Source organism: Coloeus monedula, assembly GCF_965178545.1.
Source record: "Coloeus monedula genome assembly, chromosome: 9".
NCBI lineage: Eukaryota > Metazoa > Chordata > Aves > Passeriformes > Corvidae > Coloeus > Coloeus monedula.
Window position 1 is genome coordinate 408,596 of NC_138789.1, and position 15,588 is coordinate 424,183.

The following is a 15,588-nucleotide window of genomic DNA, read 5'->3' on the forward strand; positions in this document are numbered from 1 at the left end:
GATGAGGCATTTGGCTGGGTAATAAACATAACATTAGTGAGAAATCACTTGCTGGTTGTCCCTGTGGGTAATGCATGCAAAAGAAATGAGCTGCATAACAAAATTGCTTCCCTTGCATCATGCAAAGAGCACCCAGGGATGCAGAGGTGCTAAAGTAGGGGTAGGATGGGGTTGACGAAGTTGTTTCCCAAAAAAACCTTTCTTCTGGCCTCATGACACGGTTACCCTGAAACCATCAGAACACAGAATTTTCCTTGTGCAAGTCCCCTTTGTTTTGTTCTGACAGAAGGAAATTTCTTTCCTTTAGGTGAAACTTGGAACCTGTAATACCCCCAAGCCAAGCTTCTTTGATTTTGAGGGAAAGCAGAAATGGTAAGTGGAAATCCTTGTCATTTCTAGAAATTTCTGGCTCTACTTTTTGTTGCATCTTGTTTTATCTGTTGACAGATTATGGACCTAGGGGATGTCAGCTTGGAGAGTCTGCCACTGAAGTGGCTTTAAAATCCTTTGTTTAACAGGGAAACGTTTGCTGCTGTGCCTGATACAGATGTGAAATACCAGACTCCTGTATTTACTGTCTTCATCCAGAACTGGCCTGCACACAACAAAAAAGCTGGAGCTCTGTGAACACAAACTGTGTCCCAGCCTGGATCAGGATCCCCTGAAAGATCCTTTCACAACAGAGCTGCACTGACAGTGGCCATTCATGGCCTCAGAGAAAAGTTGACTGTTTCAAGCCCAATGAAAGATGGCTTTGCATGCCCTGAAAGGATTTTGATGAATCTGTTCAGTGTGTTCCACTGATGTCTCTATAAAAACACCTTGTGCTGTCTCCAAGGGGCTCACTGATGTTTTGCTGTTGCTCCTAGGGAGGCTTGGAAAGCCCTGGGAGATACCAGCCCTCACCAGGCTATGCAGGAATACGTTGCTGCAGTGAAAAAACTCGACCCCAGCTGGAATCCGCAGGTAGGAAATGTGGAAATATTGTTCGGAAAACAAACCAGAGGTTGTCTTTGTAAAGCTGACAATGGTTCAGCTTCTCACAGGCTTTAATTGCTGCATGGTGAACTTCATTTTGAGCAGATTAAAGTCTAAATTAATTTTTAAAACTCTCCTTTTGTTGTGACTGAAGCATGAAGAACCATCTCTTTCATTCATAATGATCTTCATTACAGTGAGCGCATGCACAGGGTTGGTTTGGCTGTAGTGATCTAATTTATTTTGCTCTTATTGGTTCATGCTGTATTTAGCATGTAAAGATACTTTTTATCCTTTTCTCATCCTTCTCTTTTCAACTACTATTTAAGTGTTGATCAATAGAAAGCAATCTCCATGAAAGTGACATGAACTGAATGATCAATTCTAAAAATGTTTCCTTTTTGTTTCGATGCAGGAAATTACCAAATCTGATTATGATTAGGTACTCCAACATAACAAGTCTGTATCTGTGTGTTATAGGGAGACTGTACTGTCATTTTAATTAATCTTTCATCTACCAGGTTTATTACTTGATTGAATCCTTAAGGATATCTCCTGTTTGTAGACTGATTTTTATACAATTTTTAAAAAGGATTGGTCTTTAGAAAAAGTATAGCCTTTGGAAATAGAGTAGAGTTATTTCACTAATAGTAAAATGCTGAAGGCATGGTAATTTCTTCTCAAGGTAGGAAATTTGTTCTTCTATGCTCCTGTGCTTTGGAAGCAAAATTTTGTGGGCACAATCTTATGAATCAAGAATTTGATTCTGAGTTGTCTTCTGATGCTGTTCTTGAGACTTAAGGTTAATTTTTTTTACATATTTCATGCCACTGATAGTGTTCTTGCAGCAAAGAAACATTGTCACTTAGAAAAAGCCCTTTTTAATGCCCTTGGAGAATATATTTTAATGTGCTGTGCAGTTAGCCAAAGCTGGCTGCTTGCTGGGTAAATTCTGGTCTAATCTAAAATTCTCATATAGAAATAAAGTAATTTGTAAAAAATCCATGTATAACCCTGAATGAAGAAAGTGTCAAGTGAAACACATTAATAGTAATTTAAAAATGGAAAAAAATATTCAAAAAAAATACCCAGTGCTTTCCTGAAGAAACTTCTCAGCATGGTGACAGGCTTAGCTTTCTGGGTATTCCCTTCTATTTCTTGCCTCAGAGAAATACTTAACTGTCACAGTAATGAGCTTCAGGTTACACAGCTGTCACCCAGGAAAGAGGAGTAATCTGTCCGTTTTTACAAAACAAATATTTCAAAGAACCCAAATGGCAAACAAAGAAAGGTTGGCAGCACTGTTCCTCCCCTCTTCCCCTAAATCTAGGAGGTCACCTTAGCAGAAAATGTGATTTAAAAGTTAGCATTGAAGTAGAGGTGGCATTGCTTTCTTCACAAGAATTCACCTGTCCTTCTTACTATGGCATCCTTGTAATTCCACTTTTATAGGACCAAAATGCTGTCAGGAGTCCTCTCTGTTACATCTCATGCTGCTCTCCAGTTTTTCCTTCTCCCCACCAAATCCACGTTCTGGAGCCACGAGAGGGAGCTCTGTTCTTTAAAATGATGGAGATGCATGTGTCAAGGGATGGAGATAAAATAGCTACTTTAGTCTTCAGGTTTCAAATTGGATTTATAGGAAAGAGCTGTGGCTACATTACAAGGTGCTTCATCACTGTCATTGTGTCTCCTTTACATGCTCATCTGCTGGGTTACTTCAGATTTTTCTTATGTTCCGTAGATCGTGAATGAAGTACTCCAAGTGTCTGGTTAAAAGCAGTATAAAGTGCATGTTACAAATTCAAAAAGTTTGGCTTTCACATCATTATGAATAATACACAGTAATTACAGTACAAAGGTGTACAATTTCTTATAGTGTGTCCTCATGAATTTTGCTATTTTAAAGTTTTCTCAGTGTTCCCAAATTTCTTTTTCTTCAACAGTTCATCTCATCCATTAAAGTTGTTCTTTTGTGTTATTTAACATCCTCCTCAGTCTCCTGTTTCATATATTTCCAAAAGGGCTTTATTGTCCTGATCCTTTAGTATTAAATATGCAAAATTTTAAGTTTAAAAACTGCTTATTTTTTTCATAGGTTCATTTTTCCCTTAGCAGATTTGCTGCTGTTCTGCAGTCTTCAGGCTATCAGTACTTTTGTTAGTAAATAGAATGGAACTAAATGCAGTATTTCTTGTGCAGTCCAAATAGATCCACTTCTTCATTCCTTTTTCTTGTTTCTCCATTGGTTCATTCTTTCGTATTGCAGTTTCTTTATTAGTACATTTTCAGCATCAGACTGTACTTGCTTTAATTTAGTATCTTTGTTCTGGATGGAGAAAAAAAAGACCAACATAAAAGAGTTCTGATGCAGTAGGACTGCCCTGACTTTGTGTCCAGAAGCAATGAGGACTCTAATAGCAGCCAAAATCTCACCTGCTGCTTCCTGTTCTGCACTGAGTTTGGACTACCCACACTTCATTAGGAGACAGCTGAATGTGGAGAGGCAGCAGCTGTTCTGTGCCCTCTGAAGTTTGTGTGACGTTTTTGACAGTATCTGCTTGGCTGTTTCCAGTGTAGTTTAATTTCTTTTTCACCCTTGCTGCCCGCAGGTTGTCTCACAGTCCTGCCTAATCTTCTCTCTCAGAGCTTTGTCTAAAATCTGGAAAGAAATGATCACACTGCACTTATTTTCAGCCATTTTATTTGCTGGAAAATCTTTAAAAATAACAGGTAACCTGGAGGATATTTGAGGTGAGGTCCGTTGTCTTTACATCCATGAAGCCACGGGAATCTCATGGCTGTGTTTGTCTAGAACCAATAATCACAATTGCCTTTCAGGATGTTTTGCAATTCAGCCCCTCTGTGTTGGCCTGATCTTGCCGTGTGTTGTGGGTTGTTTTGTTCCTTTTCCCAAGAACAGCTGTTAGTAGGAGGTCAGGAATATTCCTTTCCATGCTCTCTCCATTCTCCTCTTGATGCAGTCTTCCTTTGTCATCTTCTACTTTTTAGCACATCTTTTGTTTCTTGTGAGTCATTCCTTTCAGTCTGAAGTTCCAGGCAGTGGAAAGGTAATTGCTTGGACCAGCTCAGCTCTATTTGCATATTTCAGAGACATCACCTGTCCTTCAAGTCTATTCACTCTTCCTCCAGAACAGAGAATAATTTATGAAGCCATTCTTTTGCATTCTCCAGCCTTAAACAGAAACATTTCATGCCGTCAACACCTCCCACTGCTTCAGGTCCTTTACAAAGGAAGATATGTCCCGGCTGCTTCTCTTCTCCCATGTTCACCTGTCCTCTTCCTGCTTTACTGGCAGCAAATGACAGATGCTTTTGGTGGCTTTGGCTGGTGTGAGCGTGGTGCTGACACTCACCTGCCCTCCCTGCCAGCCACCTGCCGTGGTGCTGTCCTGCAGCTTCAGTGGTGGGCCCAGGGGGCTGGGGAGTATCACCTTCACGAGCTGGGTGTCTGGCATCTTCGTGCAGTAACTTTGTTCTCAGGTACATAGCTGCGTAATTGGGCACTTCAGTGCTTGCAGGTTTTGAGAGTCATAGTGGCTGTGTTTCCATTCCATTTCCCCACACACCGAAATTCTCATCTCTCCTGTGAATTGGATGGCACAAATCCCCACTGGCTTCAGGCACCCAGATTTTTCAAACCCAAAGAGGCAGAAGCAGGCCAGCACTTCTCTTCTCAGCAGCGTCAAACACGTCCCTTCCAGCGAAATCGTGTCGCAGGGGCCGTGGGTGGAGGTGTGACACGGCACCGCAGCAGGGTGGCCGGGAGCTGTTATTGATCCCTTCTTGTAACGAGATGGTTATATGGCACAGCTCAAACAATAAAAATAAATAATAAAAAAAGCATCCAGATTTGCTCAGCACATTTAGCCTTCCATTTGCTGATTGCAATTTTGGCATCACTCGGTTCTAAATATTTCCTTTTCCTATTTCTTATATTGCGCATTTACCAGTTCCAGTCTGAACACCTTGTCACTACTAACTTCAGTGGCATCCTTTCCCAAACACTTAGAGGCCTCTTCCTATTTGCTTTGAGTGCTGAAACACACAGGAGGACTTAATTATTTTCTATTTATATATCAAAGTTTAAAAAGTTGGCGTTTTAACTTGTTTGACTCAACTTCACCACTAATGTCGTTAGTAAGGTTCCTGCTGTGCAGTGAGGAAAGTTGGAGATCAGAAAACTAAAGAGCAGAGGCTTCTCTCTAACGCAAAGTGGGAAAGAGAGCTCCACCTCAAAGAAAATAGGCATTCACCAAACATCTTCTTAGGCTCTTAAAGGTGTGATGTTCTGATGTTTACAGGGGAGAAAGCTGCCTGTGGTTTTTTTAAATACTATTCTGTGCCTTGTTTGAGTAGGGGAGGATTTATTTCTCTGTACTCTGGCCCAAGTGTGAATGGGACTAAAATCCCTCCTTTGTTGGGTTGGTGTGGGAGCACCAGGTCATGCCAGCAGAGGACCCTTGGGGAACAGAGTCTCATGAAACAGAGAAAAACGTCAGAGTGAATAAAATAGCAAATGCACAATTGCTGCAGGCTTGGAGCAGTCCAGTAAGCTGGAAAACCTGCGGGAATAAAACAAATGGATTTGTCCATTGGGTGTTTTTGCAGGAAGTACTGCAGGGGGCAATATTTGATAAGGTGGGTGGCCAGGTACCCTGTGCCCAGGGCTGGGCTCCATCCCTTGTGCCTTCTGGTGAAATAACCTTTCTCTGTCACATTCATATGCAATCAGCAAGTTGAAACTAAAATGTGGAAAAGAGAATTTTCAATTCAGGGATACAGTGAAAAGCAGGAAGAAACAATTCCCAGATTTGCAGCGGTGCTGAGTTTGTGTGTGTGCTTTTGGCAGGTTGCAGTAGGTGTTAACTGAATTGTTTTAAGAATTGATTTAAATTGATGAGCCTCTTGTATTTAAGTAAGATCTCCCAGGCAACTTAGAACCTCTGTAACGTAGGACCTCCAAGGGAACTTCAACATTTCTGTAATGACTCAAATACAAACTGTGTTTCCAATGGCATTAAAAAAAAAAATTTGGAAATCAAAACTCGGAATTTTTCTTAAATTTGGACTCATTGCTCAAGTCTGTCCTGTTGATATCTGGAACAAGAAGCTTTGATCTTTTGCAGCTTACAGGTTTTATGTCTGGTCAACTTCTAAGAATTAGATTAGTGGCTGGTAGATGCAGTTTCAGGCTGAAATCTGTGGATTTCTTGGTTAGTTCTGCAGGCCAGTGGAACTTCTTCTGGAAATTAAGAAATGCATTAGAAAAACTGTTGTCTGTAAATAAAATGAGTGCACCCATGGTGTTTTCCTGTTTTGTCTATCAGTCAAACAGATGTCTCCCTTGATAATCTGGCCCAGCAGCCACTGTTTGTGGTTGGGAAAGAGCAGCAGAGTGGTGTGGGCAGGATTACAAGGGGGATGGGAAGAGACCTGTTTGGGTCTCTCTCTGCCCATCACCAGCAGCAGTGAGCTCACATACCTGCTTCATTTGGGGAAATATCTCAATTTATGGCTTGCTGTGCTGCGAGGTCAAAAACTTTGAAAAATAGCGACTTTATTTCTTTTGTAGTATAAAAGCAATTTAATTGCATCGTGTAAAATGGGCACTAATCAAATTATGGCTGTGCTCCCTAAAGCTTGCTGTCCTGGGCTGTGCTAATGCAGCACACTGCGAAGAGGAGCTGTGCAACAGTGCTGCAGGGGCTTTGCTCTGCACATTTCTTTGTGTAGATCCTGCTGTGGCACTTCATCCTTAGGGAATTTCATATCTGACTTTTTGCTTGGTTTTTTTTTTACAATAATAATAATAATAATTCTTACAAAATGTAGGAAACAAACATCACTGTTTGCTCTACGTTTTTGGAAGCTCTTATTTCAGTGGTGACCATGTTGGAAGAAGCCTATCACTGAAACAATGTGTAAACTCTAATCAAACTCTTCCCCTTTGAAAACAAAATGGAACAAAGCCAAACCATCAAGCCTGTATTATTTTTTTTTAATTATTATTCTTCTAGCAGAAAATGAAGCACTAGAAATTAAGATTAAAACCAGAAAATTGCTACACTCCAGGCTTCTGGCTTTGGGGCGTGTAAGACTACAATGTCCTCCTGTTTTAGACAAACTGCTGAGTCGGTTTTTTGTGAACCACACTGGGGTATGTAATAGTTTTGAGGGGTTTTATATCCTGAGATGGGTTAGATCTTAGCACACAGAGGGATTCTTCTGCCCTGCCCTGCTGCCTTTTGCCAGCCGTATGATGGACAATCTCTGGCATGCAAGTGGAGTTAGTGGGGGATGCAGCCTTCCTGTGGGAGGCAGTTCTTTGCTGTGCATGGCTCACAAAACCTTGCAGTTGGTGGACTCTTCACTCCTACTTGTGAGACTACAGGTGGAGCAGCCCACCTTGTTTTATCCAAGGTGGAAAAATGGCACTTTATTGTCTGCACAAGTTAGACCTTAAGTGCTTTGCTTCTGGAGCATGCTTTCAGAACCAATTTTTCTTATTAGCAAGGGGATGTTTTGGAGCTCCTGTTGTGTCAGAAACTAAAATGCTGCACTACAAACATGAACTAAATTTCCCCATTCTTCTGCAGTAAAGGTGGGTAGTGTTGCTTTGCTGTATCTTCTCGTGAGGAGTATGTGCTGATGCTTTAAGTCCTTGATATAGATCCTACTCACAAACAAAGCTGTCCATAGGTGATTTGCTGCCTTTCTGTCCCTGCCTTTGCACGTGTAATCTAGCAAGTAACATGTTCTAGCAAGTAACTCACCTGCCAGCCACTGGGGTGCTGTGCTGGTGGGGCTGGCATTTTGTCTGTGGACAAGTTTGATAAATCACAGGGCTTTTTCTTTCCTGCAGTCTTTTATTGTAGAGCACAAAACAAAATGCCAGACCCCCAGTGAGATTTTCAGTTGTTTGGAATTGTGGCTCTGGCAAGCTGTGCAGAAGTGAAGAAGTTAAAATGAACAAGCAACTCACAGTAGAAATATAAACAGCTGGAATATGTGTCAGCCTCCCACCCCCTGGGAGTCTGTTGGATTGTTCTCTTTGATTTTACATCTCTGCAGAAATTTATGGTCTCAGCTTCTTTTATTTATGACATTCTGATCCTCGACCAAGCGATTGATTGAAATACAACAGTGCCAAGCTGCAAGTCTGTATTTCAGAGAGACTGAAGTCTAGGAAGCAAACCAGCGATGCAGTCATGGATTGAAGGCTGCACTGGAATCCTGTGCAGAGGTTGCCCACATTTCTATGCCCCTAAGCTTTATCAAAGTAGAGAATTATTATGACAAGGTTTATGCCTTCTCTCTCCCTCCTTTTAAGCTGCCTGTTCTTGCTGAAAACATACTGTATGTTAAATATGCAATCTCACTAGCCCTCCAGTGGGCTGACTTTGGCTTGTAGAGATGCTAGTCCTTATTTTTCCAGCTCAGATCCAGCAGTTTCAATGCACTGTTGTTAGTGTGCTGTTAGTGTGCAGCTACTTGAAGGGAACAGTAGTGGGTTTTGAGAATTCCAACCAAGGAATTGGGGGCATCACCATTTTTTGGTTACCAATGCAGTGATTTGGGTTAAATATTTAATATTTAAATATTTTTCCTTTTGAATACACCACTGAATTAATTTTCATCATCTTACGCTGATTACAGAAATATCTACTGTTTGGAATGTATTCAGAAAAAAGGAATAATTAGAGGCATTGCTCTGCCTTGCTGAGCGTGCTGCTGCAGCAAAGTGATGTGTGTGGCATCCCAGCATCATGATTCCTGGCCTGCAGGTGGATGGAGACGCTGCATGCTAGCCAGATACACCAGAGGCAATTGGAAAAAGAGCAAGTAAATTTACATATATATATAATCTCAGACTACTGGCATACAGTGATGACAAGATGTAACAGAGTGAGACAAAGCACTTTACTGTGTAACTTTCTGTGCAGCAGGGAATTTGTTGCTTTTTTCTTTTCCCTGTAATCATTGTCTAGAAGTAACAGGTTCTGCTGTCTGGCTGCAGTCCCACAGCACCTAGTTCTTCTGTGATCCCACGGCTGTGGGATTGGAAGCACGGGATGCAGCTGAGCTCTGGGATCTTAAAACTTCACTTGGGCAATTGCTCTCCTAGCTGAGAAAGGATCTCAGGATCAGGGAAGGACCTGATCACCAGATCAGGTGTAAGTTGCTGCAGATCCTCTGCAAAAGGTTGTTGCTTCTGTGGCTGAGTTGACAGAAAATGGTTAAATGCTGATATTTCCAGGGAGGGCCCGAGATCTTGGCTTAAACTGAGATAACTTAACTGAATTTGTTAAAACTTCAGACCACAGGCTGAAATGACTGAGATGCAACCAGAGGTGCTCTCTGTCATTTCTGCCTTGAGGTGGCAGTTTCTGGCAAGGCAAGGAAGGGGTTTAAATGCCAAGTGCAGTTTCCATTTGTTGCAGATTTTAGCAGCAATGCTGCTGCTCCTCAGCAACAAAAATGTGAATGACAAAAACGTTGAAAAGCTTGTTTTTGTGAAGTAGCTTTGTGAGGCTGGAAGCGGGAAAGAGCAGTGTTGTTACATGAGAAGTGACTCCACCAGCAATCAAAACTTTCCTGTGAGGTTCATTCCTGTCCTGAAAGTCCTCTGGCTAAAACAAATTGGTCCAAAATTGGTCCAAATTGGTACAAATTGGTAGTGCTGACATGACCAAACTGGGGGCTGAGAAAGCTGCAGGATGGGCTGGCAGAGGAGAGAGGTGTTGAGCCAAGCAGGATGCTGCCGTGGGCTGTAGGGACAGGGCAGGTGAGTCCTCAGGAGCCTGAGGCAGAGAGTAGGGCCTCTGGTGTAACAGGAGGTTTGGAAGGAGAGGAAAAATAAATAGGAAATTGCAAGGTGAGGTGGGGAGGACCAGGAGGGCAAGATCTGCTTTCTCTGCTTGGTTTTAGCTGAGGGTGGAACTAGGTGACCTTTAAGATCCTTTCCAACCTAAACCATCCTATGATGATTCCTGCTGCCCAGGTCACTTCCCGGGCAGGAGAGAGCCTTCCTGACATCCATGGATCCCAATATTTTCCCAGAGTGCCCAGAAACATGGAAGAGCCTTGGGTGCACCCAAGTCAGGTCTCGCAGGACAGTCGAGTGAGGTGGTGGGTGAGGGTGGGAGGAGCAGGGACTGACTCCTCTGCTTGTGGCACTTGGTGGACATTCCAGGAGGGGGGGCTTTGCCTTGCTCTGCTGCTCACTCGGGAGCTGTGTCAGCCTCTCCCCTGTTTTGGCCCTCTTGCCCCTGTTTTGGCCAGCAACCCACCAGGCTGGGCTGGCAGCTTGACTGCTTTAAGTGGGGAAGGGCTCAACCTCTAATTTAAAAAAAAAAAAACAAACAGATTTTTGCAGGTAATTGAAGCTGTTGCAGGACTCTCAACTTGTTGTGTCAGAGGCTCTTAAAAAATCAGGAACTTGGGTGGAAATTGCAGGTTTATCTTACTGTGGAATAATATGTAATACATTAATGTTTAGGTGTGTAGCTGTAGACATTTACTTAAAGTATTCAGTTGCAGGAAGGGGCTGTGTACCCTGCTGCTTCACATGGCAGTGCAAAGGCTGGCGTAAAAGAGAGAGTGTGTTAATTAAAAATAGAGTATGCTTTTGGTTAGCAGAAAATAGCTGTGTTTTGTGTATAACATAAGCTATAGCATAATTAAGCTGGTTCTTTAGTGAAAATACTGCTTTTTGAGTTAGAAAAAGGTTAAGTGGTTATGTTTAGCTTGCTCTTTACAGGAAGTGTCAAGGAAGTATTGAGTGTAATTACTGGAGATTAAGATTTTGTTTGGATGTTAACTAACACATTGGTTAAAGTCGTGTCAATGCTGTTTGTCTCTTAGATTGGAAAAAGCTTTCCTTTAAAAGAGCAGGGATTGTTTCCTACTTGGATCTTTGGACACTGTTGTACCAAATTACTCCTATTGTAAGGAAGGGTGGCACTCCTCAAATGTCTCCGGAGCATCCTGTAGGTACTTGGAGCTGAACTAACCAGCACAAAGGCAGGGAAAGGCTCAGGCACAGCATCAGTGCTCAGCACTAAAGGCTGCTCCAGGCAGCCACATCCAGATCCTGCATCCCTCTGGCTGAGCCTGCCAAGGGTTATTGGAAACCTTCTTGTTCCTGCTTGGATGCTCTGATCCTTCCCGTGCCCGAGTCTGTGGGGATGGGGACCAGCAAAGATCTCTTCATTCTGCCGTTTCTGTGCCCGCAGACCTCATAAATCCACCCTCTGCCTTCACAGCCGAGATGTTGGGGGAAACAAATGTCCATGGCACTGCTCAAGCAGCCTCGGAGCTGTTCCTTTTGCCAGTGGGGACATTGGCCACTGCAGCATGGTCTGGCCCAGTGTCACTCCAGAAAGCAGAGGATGGCTGCTGACATCCTTTATTTACCAAAAGTGAGGGTTGCCTTCAGTTTTCAGGCTTCAGAGCACCTGTTTCATCCCAAGCCATGGAGTTGTTCGGTATTTCCAGCCTGGCTCAGAATATATTTCTTCCTCCTACGAATGTCTGTGTAAATCTAAATAAATATCTTGTATTCGGTTGACAAAGCCCCCACAACAGTACAGGCTGTGTTTGTGTCCGTAGCTTGGTTCCCTCTGCTTGGGCACTGATGGAGTTTCATACAGGAGATGTGACTGAAGGGATTGATTGCTCCAGGACTAACCAGGAAGCCTGGTTTCCATCACACTGGAAGGGTCCGAACAATGCCACCCACTTCACACTTTGGTCTGCAGGCACTGGGATTCTGCAAGTTTTGGCAGAGTCCATGAAAAGAGAGTGAGGAAAGGAGCCTGCCAGTGGTCTTACGTTTGCCACCTCCATGCCTGCTTTGCCTTTTAAAAAGGTGCTCCACAAACCAAAAACTGTGGGAAGCCACTGCATTAGGGTTTTTTATTGAGCACAGTATTTCCTTCCATGCGTATGCTAGAATGTGTACAGTGAGTTGTGGAATCACAGCTCCTAGTAAGCATAAAACTTGCTCAAAATTATGTTTTGCATTTTATATTTATTTCCCTTCCCCTGACTGTCTTTACTACTAATTTCCAACTGTGATCATGGTGCAGTTATTAATTAAGTCATTATAGTTAAATGAGTCATCTGCAAGGCTTTGCTTTAGATCACAGCACTGTTTAACTATGTCATTACTTATAGTATGTTTGTTTTTATTTTTTGACTGTAATCTGGAAAATGTTTTCCCTGTTTTAGACTGTGTTTTTTAAAAGGAAATTCTGTGATGAGACTTAAAAGAACCAGATTTTTTTTTTTTTTTTTAAACATAGCCATTATTGGAATATTAACTAAACTGACCCTTCAATGTGCAAAACAAAACACCCACCTCAACCCCGGGTTATCCTGCAGTGTGCTGCCATTTCTCATGGGCAGTTTGCTCGGATTGTACAGAGCTTCAGTGGGCTCTTGAAAAGGCTCCAGGTGCTGAGTCATGTGCGTGCTCCGGCCGAGCTGCTGCTGGGAGCCAAGAAGGATCGTTGGGAGAGGAATATTAAAATAGTCTGTTTATGGCAGTCGTTAATAGGGCTGGTGTGGAGGGTACGGCAGCCTTCTGTGAAAGGTGGCTTTGCAGCAGTGTAAGGGAAGGCTGCCCTCAGCCAGGAGGGATTTGTATCTTCTTTGGGTGTTACTGCCTTACAGCGGTCAGTAAAGAGCGCTGAGAAATGCCGAGCTCGTATCTTAGTCGGGAAGGAAGCATTTGATGAATTCAAACAGTGTAAAACAATGCCTCATTTTATAAGTGGGTAAAGATGTATTTCCTGTAGTAGCATCACCTCCAAAGGGTTAATATTTGCCTTCCCTCCCGCTGCAGGTAGTGTGAAGTTCAGCCGAGCTGTAAAGTCAGAAGGATACAGGTGGAAAATACCTTTGGAAGAGAGCATTGTTTGTCCTCATTTCACGCTTCATTAGCCGCACTGCCGGAGGACCCTCCCGCATTGTTGCGGGGTCAGAGCCTCCCGCGGCGTGGGGGGACAGGGGACATCTCCTCCCTGTCCGAGGGCTCTCATCTTCGGACCACCTGCGTTTGGGGCGGAGAGCACCCTCCTCCCCTTGGCACGGGCCTTAACTAGCAAAGGAAAAGACGGCAGCAATTATGGCACACACAATTAACGAGCTTCTAATCTCCAGCCTTGTGTGTAATTGCTGCTGTCAAATACAATTAGTGTCTGCCCAAGTTCCCCTCCCAGGGGGATGGCCAGGCCGTGGCACACAGGGAGAGGAGGGGGTTGAGTGTCGGAAACTTTAGGAGAGTTTACATTTTCTTGTTGTCTCCCTAATAATCCTTACTCCTCAAATAGAGAAATGTTAATCCAGAGCATTAGGGGAACATGGTGGCCAGCAGAGCAGGTCTGCTCTTGTGCCTGAAGTGTCTTCTGTAAAATTTCTCGCCTGAGACTATACCAGCTTAATTACAATTCAATCAGCACATGTCAGGGATTTGCTGGTACCTTCCTGTGAGCCTGCCAGGGTTCCAGCACGTCACCTGTCCTGCCATAACAACAGACTGGAGTTGCTACACCTCCCAGGTGTGGTTCGGGGAGCTGGGACATGGGCCAGGGTTTCTCCTACCCCTGCCAAGCAGATTTCTGTGAGCATCCAGCAACTGCAGCTCCTCCAGGCCTGGTGGCTCAGGACCCTTGGTTGCACTTCAAAGCCCTGCAGCACCTTGAAAGGCCATGACAGATTTGGGTGGCTGCTGGAGGCTGCCATGTTCCTGCCAAGGAGGGTGTTCCACTGGCCTGCTGCTGTGTGTGCCCCTTGCTGTCCCTGTGCCCAGGGCTGGGTTCTGTGCCTGGCCATGCAGGAAAGCCGGGGAATGTGCCAGGCTGACATCTGCACTGGAGGAACAGGTGAGCTGGAGGAAGGTGAATGGTGCAGCACAAATGCAGACTGGAACCTGCACTGTGTGTTTGCTGCTGCGGAAACGCTTGAGAAGCTTTGACTGGAGACATTTTGTTAGGAATGTTCCTTGTCTATCCCACGAAGCTGGATACAGCTGCTACTCTGACTCGAGCTGCATCAGGCTCGGAGGAAGAGGAAAATAATACAATCAGCAGTGCAAACTTCTTCCATGTGGTGTGGTGGCTCAGGTGTGAGATCCTGATGCATCACTGTCATTTAAGTTGTCTCACTTTTCTGTTTCCAAGGTGCATGATGATGAAAAACCTCAGTCTTGACCATTTTAAGGCATTAGCCAGGGTAACTTTGAAGATAAGTATTTTGATGAGATGGCCCTTTTTTGCTGATGGCTTTCTCTTAATATGCATTTATGAGAAGTTATTTAAGGTTTTGGGCGTGGAGAAAAGCCAGAGCGAGATGTGAGGGAATTGGGGGGATGATAGATGTGCAGTGCAACGCAGCCACGTGCCTTGCCACCAGCTGTTGTTGCATTTGCTGGGTGTCTAGGCATGCAAAACCAGCCAGGCAGAGTTCCCATATTGCTCTGGATAAAACTGGGATGCCCTACATTCAACCCATGCCTGGGATCTCATTCTTCTGTTAACTCGAAGTTATGGTATTCCACTTTTTAAAAAAGTTTTTCTGAAACTTGTGCTGTTCCTGCTGTTTTGTAGTATTTCTGTAGGACTTCTCTTCCTTCCATCAGACTTGGGTGTCCCTTGCCCTGCATGTAAATAGCTGTGTCCCATTCCATCCCAGCTAATTACTGAGAGTGAGTTCATTTGCATCTCTATAGCTACTTCTGGCTCTTGAGCTTGGGTCATTGGAAGGACCCATGAATTTGCCATCTTGTTAAATGTGTTGTAGCCTGTTTTGTGTAGATCGGAACAAAGCTTGGGTGTGGAAATGAAAAATAAACCATCCCTGTCCTGTCTTCAGGGATATAGCAAGAGAGTGATTCACCAAACCAGCCCCCTTTAGGAAACTACTGCTCCTCCTCTTAGATGATAATTTTCATCCTGCTCCCCAAAAATGCCAAAGGAGAAATAGATCATGTTGTGATTATGGGAGAGTTTTATGACAAAACCCTCACAAAGAAAATGTTTGTCTCTAATTGTTTTGCATTTCCATAATGCTTAGTATGATAAAACCATCTTCTCTTTCTCCTTTATTTTTCAATCATGATTAGGCTTTAATGTTGTTAAAGCTTATAAGTGAGTTTGAGCCACTGTCTTGTTGAAGAGAAGATGGAGCTGAAATTTTCAGTGAGGCATTGGACAGGGTTTTTAATGTGTCTGTCATTATATGTTAACCTCTGAACTGTGACACGACGTCTGTTTTATGGCTGACAACAATTTAAAAGTATACATCTTGACATGGTGGATAAAGGAAGAAGGGGGAGTGGGGAAGGAAAAAAGAATTAATGATGTTAGCAAATATTAGTCCCTGTATTTCCATTTTGTTCCAAAAGTGGTTGTCAGGCTTTGAGGCTGCCTGGAGCAGCATTGCCAGTGACAGCCAGCCGGGATGCAATTGTCCCTTGGATCGAGCTGGGCTTTTATTGACAAATCCAGCACACCGAGGCAGGGATGAGGACGCTCTACTGTCTGTTCCAGGAGGAGTGCGGCTTTTCTCCTGGCATTCCTGGTG

At 43.6% G+C, this 15,588-nt stretch overlaps 1 protein-coding gene across 2 annotated transcripts in view; it reads left to right on the plus strand.

Annotated features, from left to right (window-relative positions):
- ACBD6 (acyl-CoA binding domain containing 6) overlaps nt 1-15,588 on the plus strand; it is an 81,405-nt gene that overhangs the window by 6,691 nt on the left and 59,126 nt on the right. For both annotated transcript variants that reach the window (XR_014226630.1, XM_082286891.1), the window contains exons 2-3: nt 308-372; nt 870-966. Coding sequence is in view for 1 of the 2 variants with exons in the window: in XM_082286891.1 (XP_082143017.1) it covers nt 308-372; nt 870-966 (162 nt within the window). In the remaining variant the exon portion in view is untranslated. The remainder of the gene's footprint in view (nt 1-307; nt 373-869; nt 967-15,588) is intronic.